Source organism: Bacillus rossius, chromosome 1, assembly GCF_032445375.1.
Source record: "Bacillus rossius redtenbacheri isolate Brsri chromosome 1, Brsri_v3, whole genome shotgun sequence".
In the NCBI taxonomy this organism is placed as follows: Eukaryota; Metazoa; Arthropoda; class Insecta; order Phasmatodea; family Bacillidae; genus Bacillus; species Bacillus rossius.
In genome coordinates this window covers 341893497-341911708 of record NC_086330.1, presented here as the reverse complement: position 1 = coordinate 341911708, position 18212 = coordinate 341893497, and the positions used below count along the sequence as shown (strand labels likewise).

General features: G+C 35.2%; 2 protein-coding genes across 4 annotated transcripts in view; one reads left to right on the top strand and one right to left on the bottom strand.

The window, feature by feature from the left end:
- LOC134528140 (ankyrin repeat domain-containing protein 50-like) overlaps positions 1-18212 on the top strand; it is a 59920-nt gene that overhangs the window by 27135 nt on the left and 14573 nt on the right. Inside the window, exon 1 of one of the 2 annotated variants that reach the window (XM_063361462.1) lies at positions 18145-18199. The exons of the other annotated variant lie outside the window; for it this stretch is intronic. The gene's annotated coding sequence lies outside the window, so the exon portion shown is untranslated. Of the gene's footprint in view, positions 1-18144; positions 18200-18212 lie in introns of those variants that run through there. 2 annotated transcript variants of the gene reach the window in all.
- Positions 861-18199, bottom strand: LOC134528142 (uncharacterized). 2 transcript variants are annotated; one of them, XM_063361465.1, is made up of 6 exons: positions 17788-18199; positions 10644-10809; positions 10076-10141; positions 6721-6903; positions 5453-5599; positions 861-2183 (listed from the first exon to the last, which is right to left on the bottom strand). In XM_063361465.1, exons 4-6 carry the CDS (start codon positions 6890-6892, stop codon positions 2002-2004), a joined length of 501 nt encoding a protein of 166 aa, XP_063217535.1. In that variant the 5' UTR covers positions 6893-6903; positions 10076-10141; positions 10644-10809; positions 17788-18199; the 3' UTR covers positions 861-2001. The 2 variants fall into 2 exon arrangements, with proteins under 2 accessions (XP_063217535.1, XP_063217533.1); XM_063361463.1 differs by lacking the exon at positions 10076-10141 and having other exon boundaries at positions 17788-18161.

Sequence of the window (18212 nt, the reverse complement as noted above, 5' to 3'; positions counted from 1 at the left end):
ATGACAGAATGATTTTAATATATCATTTAATTAAGCAACAAATACTCCACGTTCAGATGTAAATATTTTATTATTTGGAGCAATGCTCTGAATGTAGTACATTTTGGCAAATTAATTAATTGTTCTGTTAAATTTTATGAAAATTTCTTATATTTTGACTACACATCGACACATGGACATTCTTCCTTTATACTCCCTGGAAACCAAAAATATCACTCCTTATTCTTCCCAGTGATTTAAAAATCATTGTGTTTCAAGAACAATAAAAGTTACCTATGTTAGCATGGTGGTACAAACAACTCTTATGACTTTTTCCTTTTACTTCTTACCTAATGCTTTCCCACTGATCTTGCCAGATGTGTGGAGAAAAAAATAGGTGGTAGAATATATTGCACTGGAGGATAAAAAGATAAATTATGGTGATCATGGATAAGGTAGATGTTATGATGTTGTGAGAGACAACATAAGAACGTAATAATTTGTTGCAATACACTTCGTTTAAGTGTGTTAACTCTAAGAAAACAGTGATACAGGTGAGGAAAACAGTAAACAAGTTAGCAAGGTCATGAGCACACAAAGAATTTAATTTCAGGTTGGGAGGAAGGAGGAGGGGGGTGCAGAAAGGGGAGAAAAGAACCTCTTTGTTTGCTTTCAAATTCTTTCCTTTTTTTGGTGGGACTGATAGATATTTTTAGAATTTCTTAGGATTTGGGGTGGGAAGGGGAGGATAACTCCCCTCCCCTTGCATACACTCTTTTGACAGGCCAAACATGATCTATGCAACCACTTGCTACTTTAGCAAACTTTTACTAGGTTTCAGTTGCATACATCCTGTTGTGAGGTAAGGTATTTTCAAACAATTGGAAAAAAAAAATTTTATTAAAAAAATAAATTTATACAGAGAATAAAGTTTATCTAACAAAAAATAAGATAGTCCTTCTCTCTGGTTATAGGCAAATAGCTGAGGAGAAACTGCAGTTGACTCTCGATTATCCACTTTGTTGCTTATTCGTGGTAGGTACCTACAGGAATGTAGACTAAGCTTATTTGATCCCCAAGATCCCAGCAAAAATGGACGAAAGAGTAATGAAAACTGATGAAGTTACACCTCAGTATATCAAAAATAAAAAAATAAAAAAATCAATTAAAGATTTAAGTAGCATCACTTCTTCAATTCCACTGTAAGAAGCTATGGGAAATGAACTTGACAGATGCACTAATAAAACTTGTGTGTTGCCCGTTGATAACAAGATACGATAACAAGTCGTTGGTAAACTTTTGTTTGGAAGACATTCTCTCAGAAAATTATTTCATATTTTGATAATATTTTTATTTTCAAAAAGTTACTGAAAATGGTCTTTGCAATGACGGGTTGCCAAAAATCAGATAAAGTTTTATAGGAAAACTTCTACTAAAATATTTAAATAAAAAAATTAATTTACAATCATTCTACAAGCTACTGAAAATAGACTTGGCCCACATTTTGCTAAACCTCAATTGTCAAATGGTGCATATACTTTTCTTTTCTACTTTGTGAAAAAAGACACTGCAAATGCACTCCCGTGGTATTTTGTTTGGATGATATGTAACAAACAAAATAAATTACAATAAAATAATTTTCTTGCAATAAGTTATTATAAGGCACATCATTTTTAGCAAGCTACTCGCTTTAAGTTTGAGACGACTGTGTTTATGCTCCCTTCAGTCACGAAACATTGTATACACCCTTCTAAAGGATCAATTTGTTTGGAAGATGTGCACTTAAATAAAATTTGATTCTTTAACAAATAGTCTGTTTTGGTAAGAAACCACTAAACGACCATAATAAACATTTAAACAGTATGAGTTTTAAATGCTCTGTAAGGCAGTATGTACGTAACTAGCAGATTATCCACGGCATCGCTCAACTTGATTAGAGAGGATAATTGAGACTCTACTGTACTGTAATTCACTGAAACGCAATCAGGGGTCATCGACGAGGTTACAACAGTTGACGAACTGTCAGCAGTAAGTCCAGTTCTCCTGTTTGCGGCACGACTTAGGGCACTCCGCGCTCACCACTTGATCGGGTTTCGCGGCGCCGACAAACTGGAACTTCTCTCTCTCTGAGGGCCAAGGTCTCCACGTTTCATGCCTCAGCTTTGAATCTTCACACTGATAACTGTCATGCAAGATACAGCCACCTGCAAGTAAAAATATTTATTAATTGATCATTAACATGCCGCCAAAAACTTTTATGCACTGTAACAAACATTGCAAGAAAAATCATGGTTACATGTTAATATTGTCAAGTGATATCATTCAGAAGACAAAATAAAATTTGTTATGTTTTGATAGTATCTAAGTATTAGAAGTCTTTAAGATCACATGAATAATCTGAGTGCAGTCTGTGAGATTAATCAACTAAAATCAAATGGGACTGATTTTTACCTTCTAAAATTAACTGAAATTTTCTACGACACAGCCATAATTTAACATATAAGTACTACATATTTGCAGGAATGGGAACAGAATCGAAATGAAAACCAACTTTCAGGGTAAAGAAACATAAGTAATAACTAATAACGAAGCACTGTAACATTTACAATATTCTTCTTTAAGTTTCCGTTTCCAGATTGCCACTTTCTATTCTTCTGCCAGATGTAAACTCTGCAGAGTGGGTGCCATTGCTGTGCCCCTCCTTCAAGACTAACACATGCTACAAATATGCTATGCACAGTTCAACAATGTGTCATTCAGTTCTGGAATTGAAAATATTTGGTTCTGTTCTGTGCAATTATGTAAATATACTGTTGGGTTGTACTTCAATCCTTACCTAATTACATCTTTGAGGTAGTTTGGTTCCTAAGAGCACTATTTGAGTTAATAAGAATCAGATCATTTTATTGAAAGCAAAACAATAAAACCATATTGTTCGCTGCTGCATGTTAAATGATAACCTATTGAATAATATAGTTTATAAATATAAAATATAATTCTTAATTGGTAGCTATAGAATTAACTGTTTCGAAGGCAACGGTTTACTTTTAAACCAACATGAAACAGCAAACTGTTACAGACAAAAAAAAAATCAAAACAAAGGGTATCAATAATTTGAGCAGTGGATGCTCTTGTCAGACAGTTAAATTACTTTGTAGCGTAATATTTTCTGTGAAACTAATTAGATTTTATTGGTCCTAAAGTACCACTATCTAGTTCAATATATCGACTGTGCAGCATTGTTACCATTACTTTAATTTTTGGCAACTCAATTTCATGTTCAAAATAAAAACAAACAAAAAAAAAACTATATTTCACTTAAACCATGTTAAATCAGTAAGTATAGTTACAGTTTGCACATCAGATGTCCATACTGATGTGCATGGCTCTGTTAAATTATTTTTGTCATTTGACAACAGCTATGTTGGTAGATACATCATTGTACATTACTTTCCTACAGAAGTACTAGTGACTGACTTTAACTGTGTTTGGGACAACTAAAGGAAACGGCATAAGTGCAACCAGTGGCAGAAGCAAGATAAGGCAAGGCCCCACCTACCATTTTGTTAGGGATATGTTAGAAAAATCAACATGTGAAAATAAGCAATAAGCTACTAAACAATAAATGTTATGCAAGTAACACGAGATGTATGTAGATATAATTTAATGTCTCCTGTGCCTTATGTTTCTGTGGGAAAGAAATTCTTTAGTAAAACGTGGTATCTCTCTAGTAAGTGCCATTCTTGAGTGCACCCCAATGGATGGTGCTTTATATGGGTGCCTCAATCCACTTTGCTGGCCCATATGCTATCTTGAATACAAGGTGAAAGTGTAAGCAAATCATCACAACATTGCTGTACATTAACAATGTTTTTGATAGGTTTGCACTGAGTGTAATTTGCAGATTTGATATGTGATTCTAATTAAAACAAAATTTTAAATGCAAACTGTTTTTCATAGCTGTAAACAAAGAGTCTGCTTCAAATTTTAAAATAAACTGTGTTTTAGTACAAGTTGTAAATTTCAGTAAACTATTTATTGCTTGCACAAACTGTACTGTTAGGATCTGTGGTTATGTAGTCTTTAAGGTTTAAGCTATGTTGTTTTATCAGTTTGTAAATAAATGTGATTAAACATCAAAAGATTATACCTTACTAATTTACAAACTCTATTAATGTTGATACAAAAATATAAAATTTATTACAAGGTAAAAATTTAATAAAAATTCTAGAATACCTTAATGATGTATACTTTTTCTGTGCACGCAAACCATCAACAGCCGTTCACGTAAAAAAATTACTATATCCACCCATAAGTGCTACATAAGAAGATATTAAGTACAAATTTACGAACTAGAAAATAATATAAATGCCGGCAAGAATCAGTACACACAACAAAATTGAATACATGTCATGCCAGTGCAAAAAAAATATTATCCTGTAACATATATAAAGAAGCCAAGTGTGCAACTGTCAAAACTTTTAAAAACACACACTACAGTAAGAAATGAAAAGCCTGCTTTTTAAAACAGAAGATTTCAGTGTTATTGTTTTAATTTTTATAAATATTGCTTTACAATACTTAATCCACCAAAATGGTGTCTTTGTATATATGGTATTTTTACCATTAAATAATAGAGATACATTTAGAAGAATAAAAATAAATTGGAGATATTTTTTTGTTTTGAACATGATTCAATAAGAGATGCACAATAAAACAAATTAAAACTAATTTTTTTGATCTATGCACTTTGGTACAACTTTTGTCCGGATACAATGACATTCCTTGAATTAAAAATGTTAAATGATTACATTTTTTTTTAGGTTCGAATTAAGTTTTGGTTAAATGCTAATTAATTACATGAAATAACTTGCTTTTCAGTGCTATGTGTTGATTAACTTACATTTCCGTGTTATACAGTATATTGTCTTGCTTTTCGGTGTTATATTGGTTTTAATGCAATTCACCCTATAATATTGTCCCTACCAATTGATGTAACCATACTTATATTTTGCTTATAGGCTGTAAAGAGCACATATATACGTGCAGTATTTTGAAGTAAATTCAATATAGAAAATACTGAAAATTCTTTTCGTTTCAAATTCTATTGTTAAACTTACTTGATCCAAATGAATCATACCGATGGTCTGTAAACAAGAAAAAAGTTTAGAAAAAAATTAAATGCACTAAACAACATAATTAAAACCACGACAGACAGCTGATTTTGGCTTGTTCTCCATGTGTTTATGTATTTATCTTTGCTGTCAATTCTTAAGGTTTTTCTGTGATGTCCAGTGTAAACTAGCAATGGTGTATGTCCATAATATTAACCCTTCATGTAGCCTACACACACATTAATGTAGTACATTAATTTATTTGTACTATTACTTTATACAGCTAATAAGTAATAAGTTTTAAGATGGAAGAAGAAACTGGAATGGCATCATAACATCAAGTAAATCATCTAACTTACCGTCTGTGTGTGGCCAAACAATTTTCCTTAGCAGCAGCTGATCAAGGCCCTTGTAGAGATGTTTCCCACTGCCGAGATTCAACATTTTCACAAGAAGGTCTTGGAACAAGGTGCGATTAACAGATAGCCTTGCTCCCCACATACCTCCTGCAACAAAGTAAACATTGAAATACAACCGCAATACGATGCAAATCGGCTGGCTATACAACAAAATATTATTAAAGGCCTGGACGTCTTGTAAATTGGTTCAGAGGCAGGGCAGACATCAGTTGTATTTTATATTTCGTTTATTTATTTTTGGCTCTTACAGCATTTCCCAGCAGACTGAACTGAGTGTGCATCCAGTTAAAGTGCTAGTAATGAGTGTGATTAAATGTAACACTAGCAATTGGAACACGACTCGAGAAAAGTGTAAACGTTTGGGCATATGTTTGAAAATTTACATTATAAGTGAAAAGAAACTAACTTTAAGCATTGATAAAGGTGGTAAAAAAAAAACCTCTTCAAAATCCTAAATGGAAAGCAGCAATTAATTACATTTCTCATTTACTAAACACCCATTTTTTTGTACGTTTGGTGACTTGACTATATCATCAATATACATTGAATTTTAAATTGGGTCAAATTGAAAAATAAATACATAAAAAATAAAATATGATTTGCATTATTTATATGTTTAAATTTAATTGCTCTTTTTATAGTCTCAACTTATCTAAAATAATTTTAAGAATATTAGTTTTCAAAATTTTAATTAGTACATGTTTATCGTTCACCACATTTGAGATGGTTTGGATTTTACTGCACTCTGGTGGAACACGCAACACTTGGTAAGTGACCAGTGCAGTTGCTGAAATACGCCTTAGTCTCATCGATAGCGAGTTTATTTAATACTATATAATCTGTAATAAAAACCACAAAACTATTATTAGTATTCTGATACTAAGAAATTTAAGCTGCTTAATAATAGTTTTTAACATAGAAGAAAAGCATTGTTCTTGAATAACTGATAAAGTGATGACCGATGATAAATGGCAGAATGTTTTGAATGACGATGGTCATGGTTGGGCAAACATACTTCTGGATGGAGGCAACTAATTCACAATCATTCAATCACCACGACACCTGAACATCAAGACACATGTTAAATTAATACATTTCAAAACAATACTGTGTTCACATTAGAAGAGCTGACATAGTATTTTACATGTCAAACTGAGCATTTTAAACGCAGAAGAAACTAATCTATTGCTTCGCGAATAAAGACTCACCCAGCATTTCGAAATTGTGTTGTGGGTGATCTCTCATTATGTGAAATGTCTTGTTTGAGTTGAGCCATTCATTGACGGCTGCCAGCTCACGTGGAATTATAAGGCTGTCGAGATCTCTGCTCATAAAAACATCCACCGAGGGGTCACTCATGGGGAGAAACCTCCACAACATACCGTATGTCTCTGTAAAAATTACATTCCAATAGCTTTTAAATATAAAACTATGTTTTAAATATGGATAACATACATTTTCCAGCTCAAGTATGTATCAACCTAAGAGTGGAAAACACCTACCTGCTACAATGTTAGGGTTTCATAATGAAACAATGGACCATTTTATGTAGGTAATCATTATAAAATAAACTGTCTCATCACATACTTAATGTACGTTTTCTCAAATTCACAAAAATATTTTTTTTTGTGAGTTCATTATTATTCATACCTGAATTTATGGAATATCATAAGTGAAAAAAATCAATAAACATATTGAATAATAAACAGCAAAATAAGTTTTTTATACGAGTGATTCGCAAAATATTTTTTCACTACTTTAGATACGAGTTCAATTTTTAGTCAACATTGTCGATTATCACATAGAATGTGTTAACTTATCATACACAACTATATTAAAAAAACCAGAAAGGGTACTTTATCATGCAGGAGACTTAAAAAACCATTTTCTTGAAACCTAGAAGGTTAAATTTCTCAATTTTCATGTTTAGGGCCTCCGTGTTAAAATTTGGTAATGTATTGATACATGAATGTAAAATTTTATTAATAACACATGCCCAAAACTCAAATCCTTTAATAAGAAGCATATGTGTAATAAAACCATGTTACTATCTTTGAAAGATTTGTGCAATGGGAGTGCATGACTTGATGTAGGCTTTTGGACATACGCCATTGCTAAGCACAAGTATGTCTGTTGTGTTTGTTTCGTCTTTTAGTTTTGTCGTGCTTTTTCTCGTTCTGACTGTTGTGCTGAATTTTTTTGGGTCAATCTTTTTGTGCTGTCACCATTTGTGGGGGTTTTTTCGTTCTCTTCTGTTTTTTGGAAAACTATTGTGTTTGTTTTCATCTTTTCGTTTTGCTGTGTTTTTGTCTCGTTTCAACTGTTGTGCTGAATTTTTTGGGTTCAGTATTTTTGTGCTGTCATCATTTGTGGGGGTTTTTTCATTCTGTTAGTCCATTTTTCTTTGTTTGTTGACCATATTCCTGTTGTGGAGTATTGTGTGGTGTTTATATCCTGACAAATGCAATTTTTTGCTTAATTTGTGTTTTTGTCATTTGTGTTTTTTGTAGTTTTCTTCTACAGACATACATGTGCTTAGCAATGGCGTATGTCCAAAATCCTACATCAAGTTAAAACCATGTTACATTTCAAACTGTAGGAAAAGGGTAAGGGTGTCCACAAGAAAGCAGCAATTCCATAGGCAACATGGAGATGCACTGCATGTTTAATTCGCATGGTTGGAGTGGCGAATCCAGAAACTCATGAATAAGAAAGCAGCTTGTTAGAAACTAACAATTTTCTCTGTAGACATTTGCAGTGGCTGCTGCTACCGTTTCAAACGTGCGCACGTTTGCCGACCTCCCGTCAGTCATAGGTCCCCTTCCCATTTCCTCCCCTCCTTTTTGTGATGTGCCTTTTCTTCCCCTACCTCGCCAGGGCGCTTGTGCAGTGGTGGAGGCAGGAGTCATGCAGTGCATCTAGTTAAGACAATCGGCTCATCAGAGTCATGGGTAAGCAATACCCTTACTGACGGGGCGAAGGCAAATCGCAGCTCGTGCCGACTCACGTCTAAGACACAGCGAGTTTTACCAAGGAAATCTAATCCTAATATCAGGCTGAATGACAAGCCGGGAACAACTGTGAATATCCAATCCGAAGAAAATCCAGAGATTTTAATGTGGATTAACACCGAAACACTAGCACGTAACACATCGCCATTTGCAATGCAAATGTTAAAACAGCAGAATCATGAACTACTAGTTGTAACAAAAACGGATGTTCCTTACATAAATCGTTAAACAACGACTCACTAATCAAGGATCGCGTGGCTTCTGAATCTATCAGTGACAGAAATTTTTTCCCTAGAATCCGGACGGGAACAAAGTGAAGATATTTTCTTGAAGTGGCTTTACGCACTTTACGACGGAGACGACCAAACCTACGTCCCGTCAAACCCCGTTTCCCGGGCAGTCGACACGACAGTGACCAGCTTTCTTACATCTAAAGCATGTTCTTTGCAAAGGATCCACACGAGGACTCATGCTCTCGGGCACTAGATGGCCAAAGGCGCAACAGTTGGCACACCTTCCAGCACTACGGCGGCCGCCCGGCACATTTTCCGGCATGGCGAGGTTCAAGGCCAGCGGCGAGTCACTGCACAGCGCGCTTACACTGCAAGGTCGCGCGCTAGACGGGCGCTGTCTACCAAGTCCGTCCGCACCAGGGGTGACGCCAACGGCACACAATTGCGTGGATGAGCGCAAACATTCTTTAGAATCCCTGCGATTTAAATTTCCTTGTGAAGGAGGGGAGAAATCAGACAAATATTATTTTGCGGCTAAGAAACGGTCCTCAACTTCGCCACCCCACCTGCGTAATGCATCCAAGGTAGAAGGAGGGGGAAGCATGGCACAATGTTGCAATACCAAGGGTGAATTATTACTTAATATGGTTTGTACAAGGTCAGGCTCAGCAAGACCTAGTTCAAGCGCCTCGGCATACAAAGCCATGGAATTTATAAATGCTACGACTGGTTCATTAGGTCTTTGAAAACGACTCACAAGGTCGCGCTTGCAGGCTTCCAAAACCCGCGTAGGAAACACAAACCGTAAGACCTGCGTTTTAAAAAGTCAGAAAAACTATGTTTCCGTACTACGGCGTCTGTGAGCATTTGGACATATAAACTGCCGCACTTGCTTAGAAGAGCCTTAAGAAACTCTTCCTCGCTAACCAAATTTAATCTGGCGATACGCGTGGCTTCAATTAGAAAATCAAGAACGGCACGTGGCTCTAAGCCATCAAGACGGGGCAAGGTCTTAAGATATGCTTAATTATAGGTTGTAAGTTGTGACCCAAAAGGAGGGATTTCAGGTCGACAAGCACCATCCTTGGATCAGTCTCGGATAATAGCAACCATTAAGCGTATGATGCATACAAAGGTAATCCACGCAGCAAAACACACAATGTGCGTGGACAAAACCAGACACTATTTGTACCAAAAAGCGTGCAAGACGAGTGGGTTCGTAATAAACAAGCAAAAAAAAAAAACTTTGTACCACCCAACATGCAAGTTTGAGCAACCCTCTGGAGAAAAAGTACTGAACACTTCTATGTTATACTTACCTCAACATCATTCCCAGGAGAAATCCCTTTGCAGGTCGAGTGACTTGTATTTCAACAAAATAAAACCTATTGGACATTAAAGGTTAAAAATAACATCAAGAATAATACTAAAACATTCAGGCGCTATGTCAAAGTTATTAAAGATGGTTCCTACTACCAACAATTATCTTTAAATGTGAAAGAGGTTGTTTCTAATGACCCTTATATGATCTATAATTATTTTTCTAACATTTTTCAAAGTGTTTGTGTTCCCCCACAAAAATGGCAACAATTTTCAGTATCATAAACCAGCCCTAATACAATTCCTAGGTTCATACTCTTTTACCAGACACACATTATTTGTCATTTTGCATTTTGATAAACATTATTCAGTGATAACAATGGCAAATTATAATTTGGTTTTTTTTTTTAAATTACTTTCTCCAAATTTTACTAACACGCACCACCAAGAAATAACGTGGAAGTGAAGATCTTTTTTTGCATGGTAACTTCTGACACTACTAGAATGTATAAAATATACATTACATTTATATGTAAACCATTTACTACAGAATACAGTCAGTAATACCTTCCAGGTTTCCATGATCTTCAATGTTGTTAATAAGACAGAAGTCCACGTGTGAAAAGTTTTCTTGAATGTGTACCATAGCTGGCAACATAGTAGTGTTGGAGTAAACCCTCATTACCCAGCCTGGGTAGTACTTTTCGATGAGAGCAGCATTTTTAGTGATGCCCTGTTAGAAAATCATGTATTATTACAGAACATTACTACAGCCAGACATGAATTCCAGGGTATAAATTTAATGGGTGGCAGGGTATTCAAAAACAATTATTTTTTATTAAGAGACATACATCTGAAAACGAAACCTGCGAAGTTGCAGACGCTATCGGTAGCACGCAAATTTGAATTTAGCTGGCTTCAGGGGACTCCTTCACTGGCTGACAGTACGCACGATCACAGATGTTCCGTGGTGGGCAGGTGGTGAGTAGACGTTTCGAGTTAGCTATTCACAGTTTTGGTGTTCATTACCCTTTGTATTATGAAACTTCCATTTTCGCCCGTTCACCACTAACATATCTGCTATCTCTGTGAAGTTAAGTCTGTCGTGCTAATTGTTGAGTCAAGTTTGTAATCGCAACAGTGTAATCACTAATAGTCAACACTGCGTTTATCGCCTTAAGTCAAACATGTTCACGTCTGAGCCTAGCTCGTAGACTGTTTCCCCGGGGAACGTTAGAACGTCACTGTGCAATGTGGAGCAGTCCCCTGAAGCCAGCAAAATTCAAATTTGCTCGCTTTTCTCCACGCCTGTAACTTTGCAGTATTTTGTTTTCCGGACATACATTTCTAAACAAAAATTGGTTGTTTTGGCATTCCCTGCCACAAATTAAATTTATGTTCCACAATTTGTAAACATCCTGCATTGTAGCTTGAATTTACTGTGCATGTATCTAATTCCTATGTTTATGATGATATCGAGTCCACAGTGGTATGATCACTGAGGCATTAAGCATATAAGGTAAAAGTTGTGGGTTCCAACCCCAGACGTGATTTATTTGTGAGCAAAGTGTGTAAGTTCAGATGTTTCAGGTTCAACAATGATCTTGTAGTCTTTAATTTATTAAATGCATATTCATAACCATGTGATGTAATAAATTTTGCCTTTTGTGCTGGACCCATATAAAGCATCATGATTCTGCTTAACTGCTACGATTGACCAAACATCCTAGGTTAATTTTCTTCAGCTACAGGATATATCTGAGTGTTGATATAAATAATGTGCTCTGCACACAACAAAAAAAAAACAAAAAAAAAACTGCACTCTCAGGTACATGTGATCAGTCAAATTAATGGTACCAGCAATGTTACTGAAATTTAAGTGGACCAATCCTAACACCCATACTTTCTCATAAGAATCATATGAGAATTAAGCAAGGGGTAAGAATTGGGGAGAGACATGACAATTATGCAAAGAGAAGCAGTAATATCAAGGCAGCGGCAGATGCGTTATCCTAAGTTATGACATTTTTTTTTTCAAATCTCCTTTTAAAAAAATTCCTGTATCTACCACTGCATCAGGAGTGCCACAAGACAGTGTGCTAGGTCACCGCCCCTTTTCCATTATGGTTAATGATAGAAAAGAGACAATAATGGAGCTCACAGGGCTGTTTGTGAACTATTGTGTGGAGCATGGTAAAGAAAAGGAGGCAGTCTATTAACGGATATTTACACAGAGTGATTACAGAAAATAAATATAATTTTAGGCACCAAGAAAAAAGCCAAGTTGTGGAAAAGGAGATTTTTATTTTTGTTTTACTGGTCTTTATGCGAAGAACAACAAAAATCACTGACATTCGGAAAGGAATCACGGTGGCCTTATGTAAAGGAACAATTTCAGCATTGGCCTGGAGTAGTTTCAAGAAACTGAGGAAAACCATCTAGTAGATGGTCAGACCGGGGTTTGAACCCCAGAGCAGGTCCAGTGTTTTTACACTACACAACTTTGCTTTATACAGGCAGGGAGAGAAGTAGAGAAGTGTAAGCCACCAGACAAAATACATAGGAGAGCTATAAAGAGTCAAGTGGGGAGACTAGTGTATGGGGGGCAGAAAGACTGCTTGGTAGTCTTCTTGAGATGAAGCAGAGTTTTGAAGGAAGAAGCAAACACCGGTGATCCATGCAGGGGTATGCTGTGATGAGGTATTTTTAATGGCAGTGTCCTGGATCTTACAAACCTAGTAAAAAGAGCTTCAGGAAAAATGGAGGCGACAAAAGAATGATGAACATATAGTTGGGAGATGCTTAATTTTGTTTAACTGAATGGTAATCTTTCAGGATGTTCTGGAAATTCAAGCTTTTGCAAAACTACTCATGAGACCCATCAGTACAATAGCGAGCAGGGGAAACCACAAGTGGGGTGGATTGGGAAGGGAGGGGATATACCCCCTACAATCCTAAAAAAATATATCATTTACACTAACGAAAATACAGAATTTAAAATTCTGAGTAAGCTCCTGCTGGCGGGTTACCCCAACCAAATTATTATTATTATTATTATTATTATTATTGAGCACATAATATTCTGATGGGCTTATCAACAGTGTTGCGTGAATGTCAAGTATGTAAAACCATGAAAAATTCCCTTACTGGATGGGTAACTGACAAAGTTAGTGAATGTTAAGTCACTAATTTAATTAGAGTTGAGCTATAGAAGGGCATAGAGAGTGAGCATTGGGGTAAGCTGGAGTAAAGACAGAGAATAGGGTGATGAGAACAGATACAGAAAAGTTTGTTACTGGTGATAGCCGTTGAAGAGTGGGAAGAAAATTTTTTTCCAAGGAATGTGGGGCAGTTCAGGAAGGTAGAGCAAAGTAGAGAAGATTGCTTGTCACTACATGTAAGCCAATCACAGCAGGGTTCAGTTTTTAAGGGGGTCACCTAGTTATGTGTTTGTGTTAGTGATGCAAAATTATATATATGGAACACTGTGGAGCTTATAATGCAGTATTGCCACTTAAAGCAAGGCTCTAAAGTGACAAGTTTTTTTTGTCACACGGTTTGCAGCTATTTATTTATTTTATATTAAATTTGTGGCATGTTCACCAACAGTTTTGCAACTTTTGAGGTGGGCACAAACATATACAAACACAAATACACAAAAGAAAGCAGTCCTTGCACGTGTCAAGGCACCGCAAGCATGTCTGCACTACGCAAGGTGAGCTCCGCCCGCAAGGAGAACAATCCATGCGGGTAGCCACCACTCGCAAGTAGATGCAACATAACCCACCAGCACCGCACACATGAAGGCGCCACAACACAATGAAAGACAGAAGAATACAAACACATAAACAAGGATGTTAAAACTCACTCTCAAATGAGACAATAAGAACAAAACACAAACACCAAATTACAAACAGATAAGCAAAACATAGCTCTGCTCAAAATTAATTTTACTTGGTGTTGTGTCTATTATAGTTTGTAATGAGTCTATAAATAAGATCATTCTTGTTGTAAATAGTACATAAACTAGAAAAGATGCGAGAATTGAATTGGGGGATTCTCAATCCGGTGTTCTCAAGAATATAGCTACATTTAATTTTATAATTATAAATATTTTGAACAAATAGATAACTATCTACGGACTGCTAGAGGAATTAGATTGGGATGCGGAAAACCTCTTTGAATTATTAGTTGAGACAATTTGTTTTGTAAATTTTCTAGTTTCTCAATATTAGTCGACCCAATGTCATTCCAGATAGTTGAACAGTATTATAATTTAGATTGAATTAATGCCAAGTAAAGAGAAAGAATGGAATTGGAATTGGTAGCATAATGAGTGATATATTTTATAATAGGAAATGTTCTTCTTGAAATGGAATTTTAGTAGTCAATTTGTTTATGGAAAAACAATTTTGAATCTAGAAAGATACCAAGGTCTTTTATAATGAAAGTTTTTGAGATTGGGTTGTTATTCAGAATGTAATTATAAACTATAGGGTTATATTTCCTAGTAAAGGATATTACCTTAGTTCTATTATCGTTTAAATTGACCAAGTTTAGAAGACACCAATTATTGATTTCATTAATGTCCCTATGTAGAAGAGCGCAATCATTTAATGCAGAAATTATTTCAGAGATTTTCAGATCATCGGCAAAGAGTACACCAGTTGAGTAATTAAGGACCATAGTAATGTCATTTATGAATATATTGAAGAGGAGAGGTGAGAGAGTGGCACCTTGTGGTACTCCAGAACTAGCATGGTATAAAGAGGATTTATGGTTATTGACAGATACAAAAAATATCTATTATTGAGATAACTAGAAAACCAGCTCAAGTATTTAGTACAAAAACCAAAGTCTGATAGTTTTTTTAAAAGTAGCGAATGATTTACTGTATCGAATGCTTTGGCTAGATCAAAATAACAGGCATCTGCCTGACCTCTGTTAGTAACTACATTATGGATTGGGTTAAGAAAAGAAATTAGGCTAGTAGTGGTGGACATTCCAGATCTGAATCCGTGCTGACTGGCTGATAATTTATTTTGAAGTTGAAAATTTAAAACTTTGTGTATAATTTTTTCAAATATTTTTGCGAAGCCATTGTAAAGATATTGGCCTATAGTTTGACACAATCAATTTAGAGCCATTTTTGTGGATCGGAATGACCTTTGCTATTTTCCATGTGTCAGGGAAAACTTGAGAATGATTAAAGATATGATAAAGAGGAGGAAATAATAAGTAGGAACAGCCTTTTAAGATAAAATTAGGGATGCCATCTAGGCCGGTGGATTTGGAAGATTTGAGAGTCTTGATGCCCCATAGAATAAGGGATTCAGAAATGTAGGACATAGGAATAGAATCCGAGGACATGTTTGAAGACGTCACATTATTGGTTGAAGTCTTGTAGACACTGGAAAAATATTGTGCAAAAACATTAGATAAAACAGTTGGCTCATCACAAATATCATCATTGATTTTTATCAAATATTGTTCTTAGTAACCATCTTTCATTAATTTAACATACCTCCAGAATTTCTTTGGGTTGTTCTTGATGTTGCTATTAGTAGAGCGGATCCAATTAGTTTTATCACGTTTTATATAAGATTTTGCCATTTTGCGAAAATGTGAAAACTGTAAATAATAATGATTGTTAGATCATTTATAAAGTTTGTGAAACTGTTTTTTTTATTTCAATGCTTGAATTAAGTCATTAGAAAACCATAACGGATATTTGGGTAATTTTTTAGAAATTAGTGGTATAAATATGTTCATATTATCAGTTATGCAATTTGTTAAATCATCCACAAGATGATTAACATTGGTTGATTCATAGAAATGGGACCAGTCATAAATTTTTATGGAGTTATAAAGACCTAAAAAATTACCGTCATTATTTCTGTAGGGAGGATTAACACTTCTTGAGCTAGAATACATTACAATGTTAATGTTTAGAGCTGGATAATACAGATAGATCTTCTTTGGTAAGTATTTCAGAGATTTGCTTTACTGTACACTGTGATAGATTTGTTAAGCATAAATCGAGAAGATTTTTGTAAGGTTGGGTGTGATTTTATTGGGTCAGACCCAATGTAGACACAAAGTTGAGAAGGTAATTGGCTTTGGATTTGAAATATGAATGAGTAATGTTTGAAGAGTGCCGAGTGAGCCAATCAATACCTGGAACATTAAAATCACCAAGAATTAAAATATCTTCTTGAGCGGTAGATAGTTTTTCTTCCAAGTGCTCAAGGTACTCGAGATATTTATTCGGGGAGATGTACGGGGCTAGGTAGATAGTTTCGATAATAAAAGTTGTTGCAGGAGATGTTTTTACCTTGATCCAGATAGCTTCAATACTGGGAAAGTCGTAAATGTAAACAGGTAGCACCGTTAAAAATTTGGTTTTGTTAAAGGCTGAAAGTACACACCCCCCCTCTATTTTTCAGTGTAAGTTGAGGATTTCTATCATTTCTAAAAACTATATACTGGTCCGTAAAATAGTGAGAATTTATGATGTTATCGTTGAGCCAGGTTTCTGTTAAACAAATAATGTCATAATGAGAGTTTAAAAGGTATTCCAAGCATTCATTAGACTTAGTTCTTAATCCTCTCACGTTTTGATATGCAATATCATAATTTCTAAGGAACTGCTTCACCATGGGAAATAGGATGCACCTCCAGCATCGAATTAGATGTCGAAGTTGACACCATTGGATTAGGAGGCATGATGGTCACTGATGGATTGTCTTGATTGGTAACATTAGTGTAGACTTGATCCGGATGTAGTTTACTGTAAAACGGGCTAATTAAACAGCCACTTGGCCAAAACACAATATTATTGATTCTACTGAAGTCATTTTCAAGTACTGATATATGAAATGAAGCATAAGTATTATACTTCTTTTGAAGTTTAGTAACTTTGACCTGAGATAAAATGAGTTCATTTGTGATGTAATCCATAACTTCTTGTTCTTTAACTGAGGCTTCAAAACGGGTAGCAAACTGGGGTTTAGTCCTTTTGCAGGTAGGTTTGGGACTTTAAATGATGACCTTAACATTTTATAGTAAGAATAATGATAATGTTTAGTTCAATATTATTCCCAGATTCGGGAAAAGCAGACAAACTAGAACCACATTTTAGTTTTCTTTTTGTGAGCACTACAGACGTTTCTGTATTTACCTTGAAAACAGCATTATGAAATTCATACTAGATTCTAACAAACTCACTAGTGAACAGTGCCATTAAGTCAAGGGAAATTGTGGGGTGAAAGCCTTTGACTAAAACTATAAACATGAAAATGTGAATACCTTTGTTACATCACTTAAAGGTCCCTGCAAACTGTTTGAATGTACAGTAGGAACTCATGCATGGTAGCTCTGTTACATTACTGCACAGCCAAACATAAAATGGTTAATTGCATGTGCATTTTTTGTAATATTGGTATGCGCCTCCACAATTAATAAATAAAACAAGGAACTGAATAAATTAATTTTTATTTGGGTGGCACCCCAACAGTAAAACATAGTTAATTGTTTGGTATATATATTTACTTTTTCTTCTTGTTACTTGTTACTAGGCAATGAAATGTTCAAGCAACAACAAAACCAATTTAGTAGGTGCCTAATTAAGCTTACACTGTATTAAATTTACTTGAAAAGAACTATGAAATACAATCACTTCAAAATGAAACTATGAAATACAATCACTTACTTCAAAATATTTCCTGGGACTTTTATACGACCCATAAAAACAATAAGAGATTACTTTCTGGTTTCTACCACGCGATGTGGCCCGTTCGCTGCAAGTTGAATTCTTCCGCAAGGGCAATGTTATATTGACTTTGGTAAGGTCTTCGAAAACACACTCAATATCATTTAAAAGACAGTGCCAACTAACATGGTATGCTAAATACAAAGCTATGTAGGTAAACGTTCCACACGTAAATAACAAAATCCAGTGCAACCTTTTCAACATTGCAACTAAATTTTGATGATTTATTTACATTGTTTTACATAACGTGCGTGTACTTCCCACGGTCCGTCCCGTAATAATACATTTTTGATTTTATCCAAATCAGTACAGCCAACAAACGCCTTAATATAAAAATATGAAGAAAAAAAAGGTAATCAAGTTTG

Bases quoted from the DNA above. Each gene is read 5' to 3' on its own strand.
- LOC134528142 (XM_063361463.1), bottom strand. From the start codon at position 18,051: ATGTTGAAAAGGTTGCACTGGATTTTGTTATTTACGTGTGGAACGTTT. The intron at 6,904-10,643 runs GTATTACTGACT...TAATTTTTACAG, and splicing joins AGATCATGGAAACCTGGAAG to AGACATACGGTATGTTGTGG. The intron at 5,600-6,720 runs GTGAGTCTTTAT...ACTTTGTTGCAG, and splicing joins ACACAATTTCGAAATGCTGG to GAGGTATGTGGGGAGCAAGG.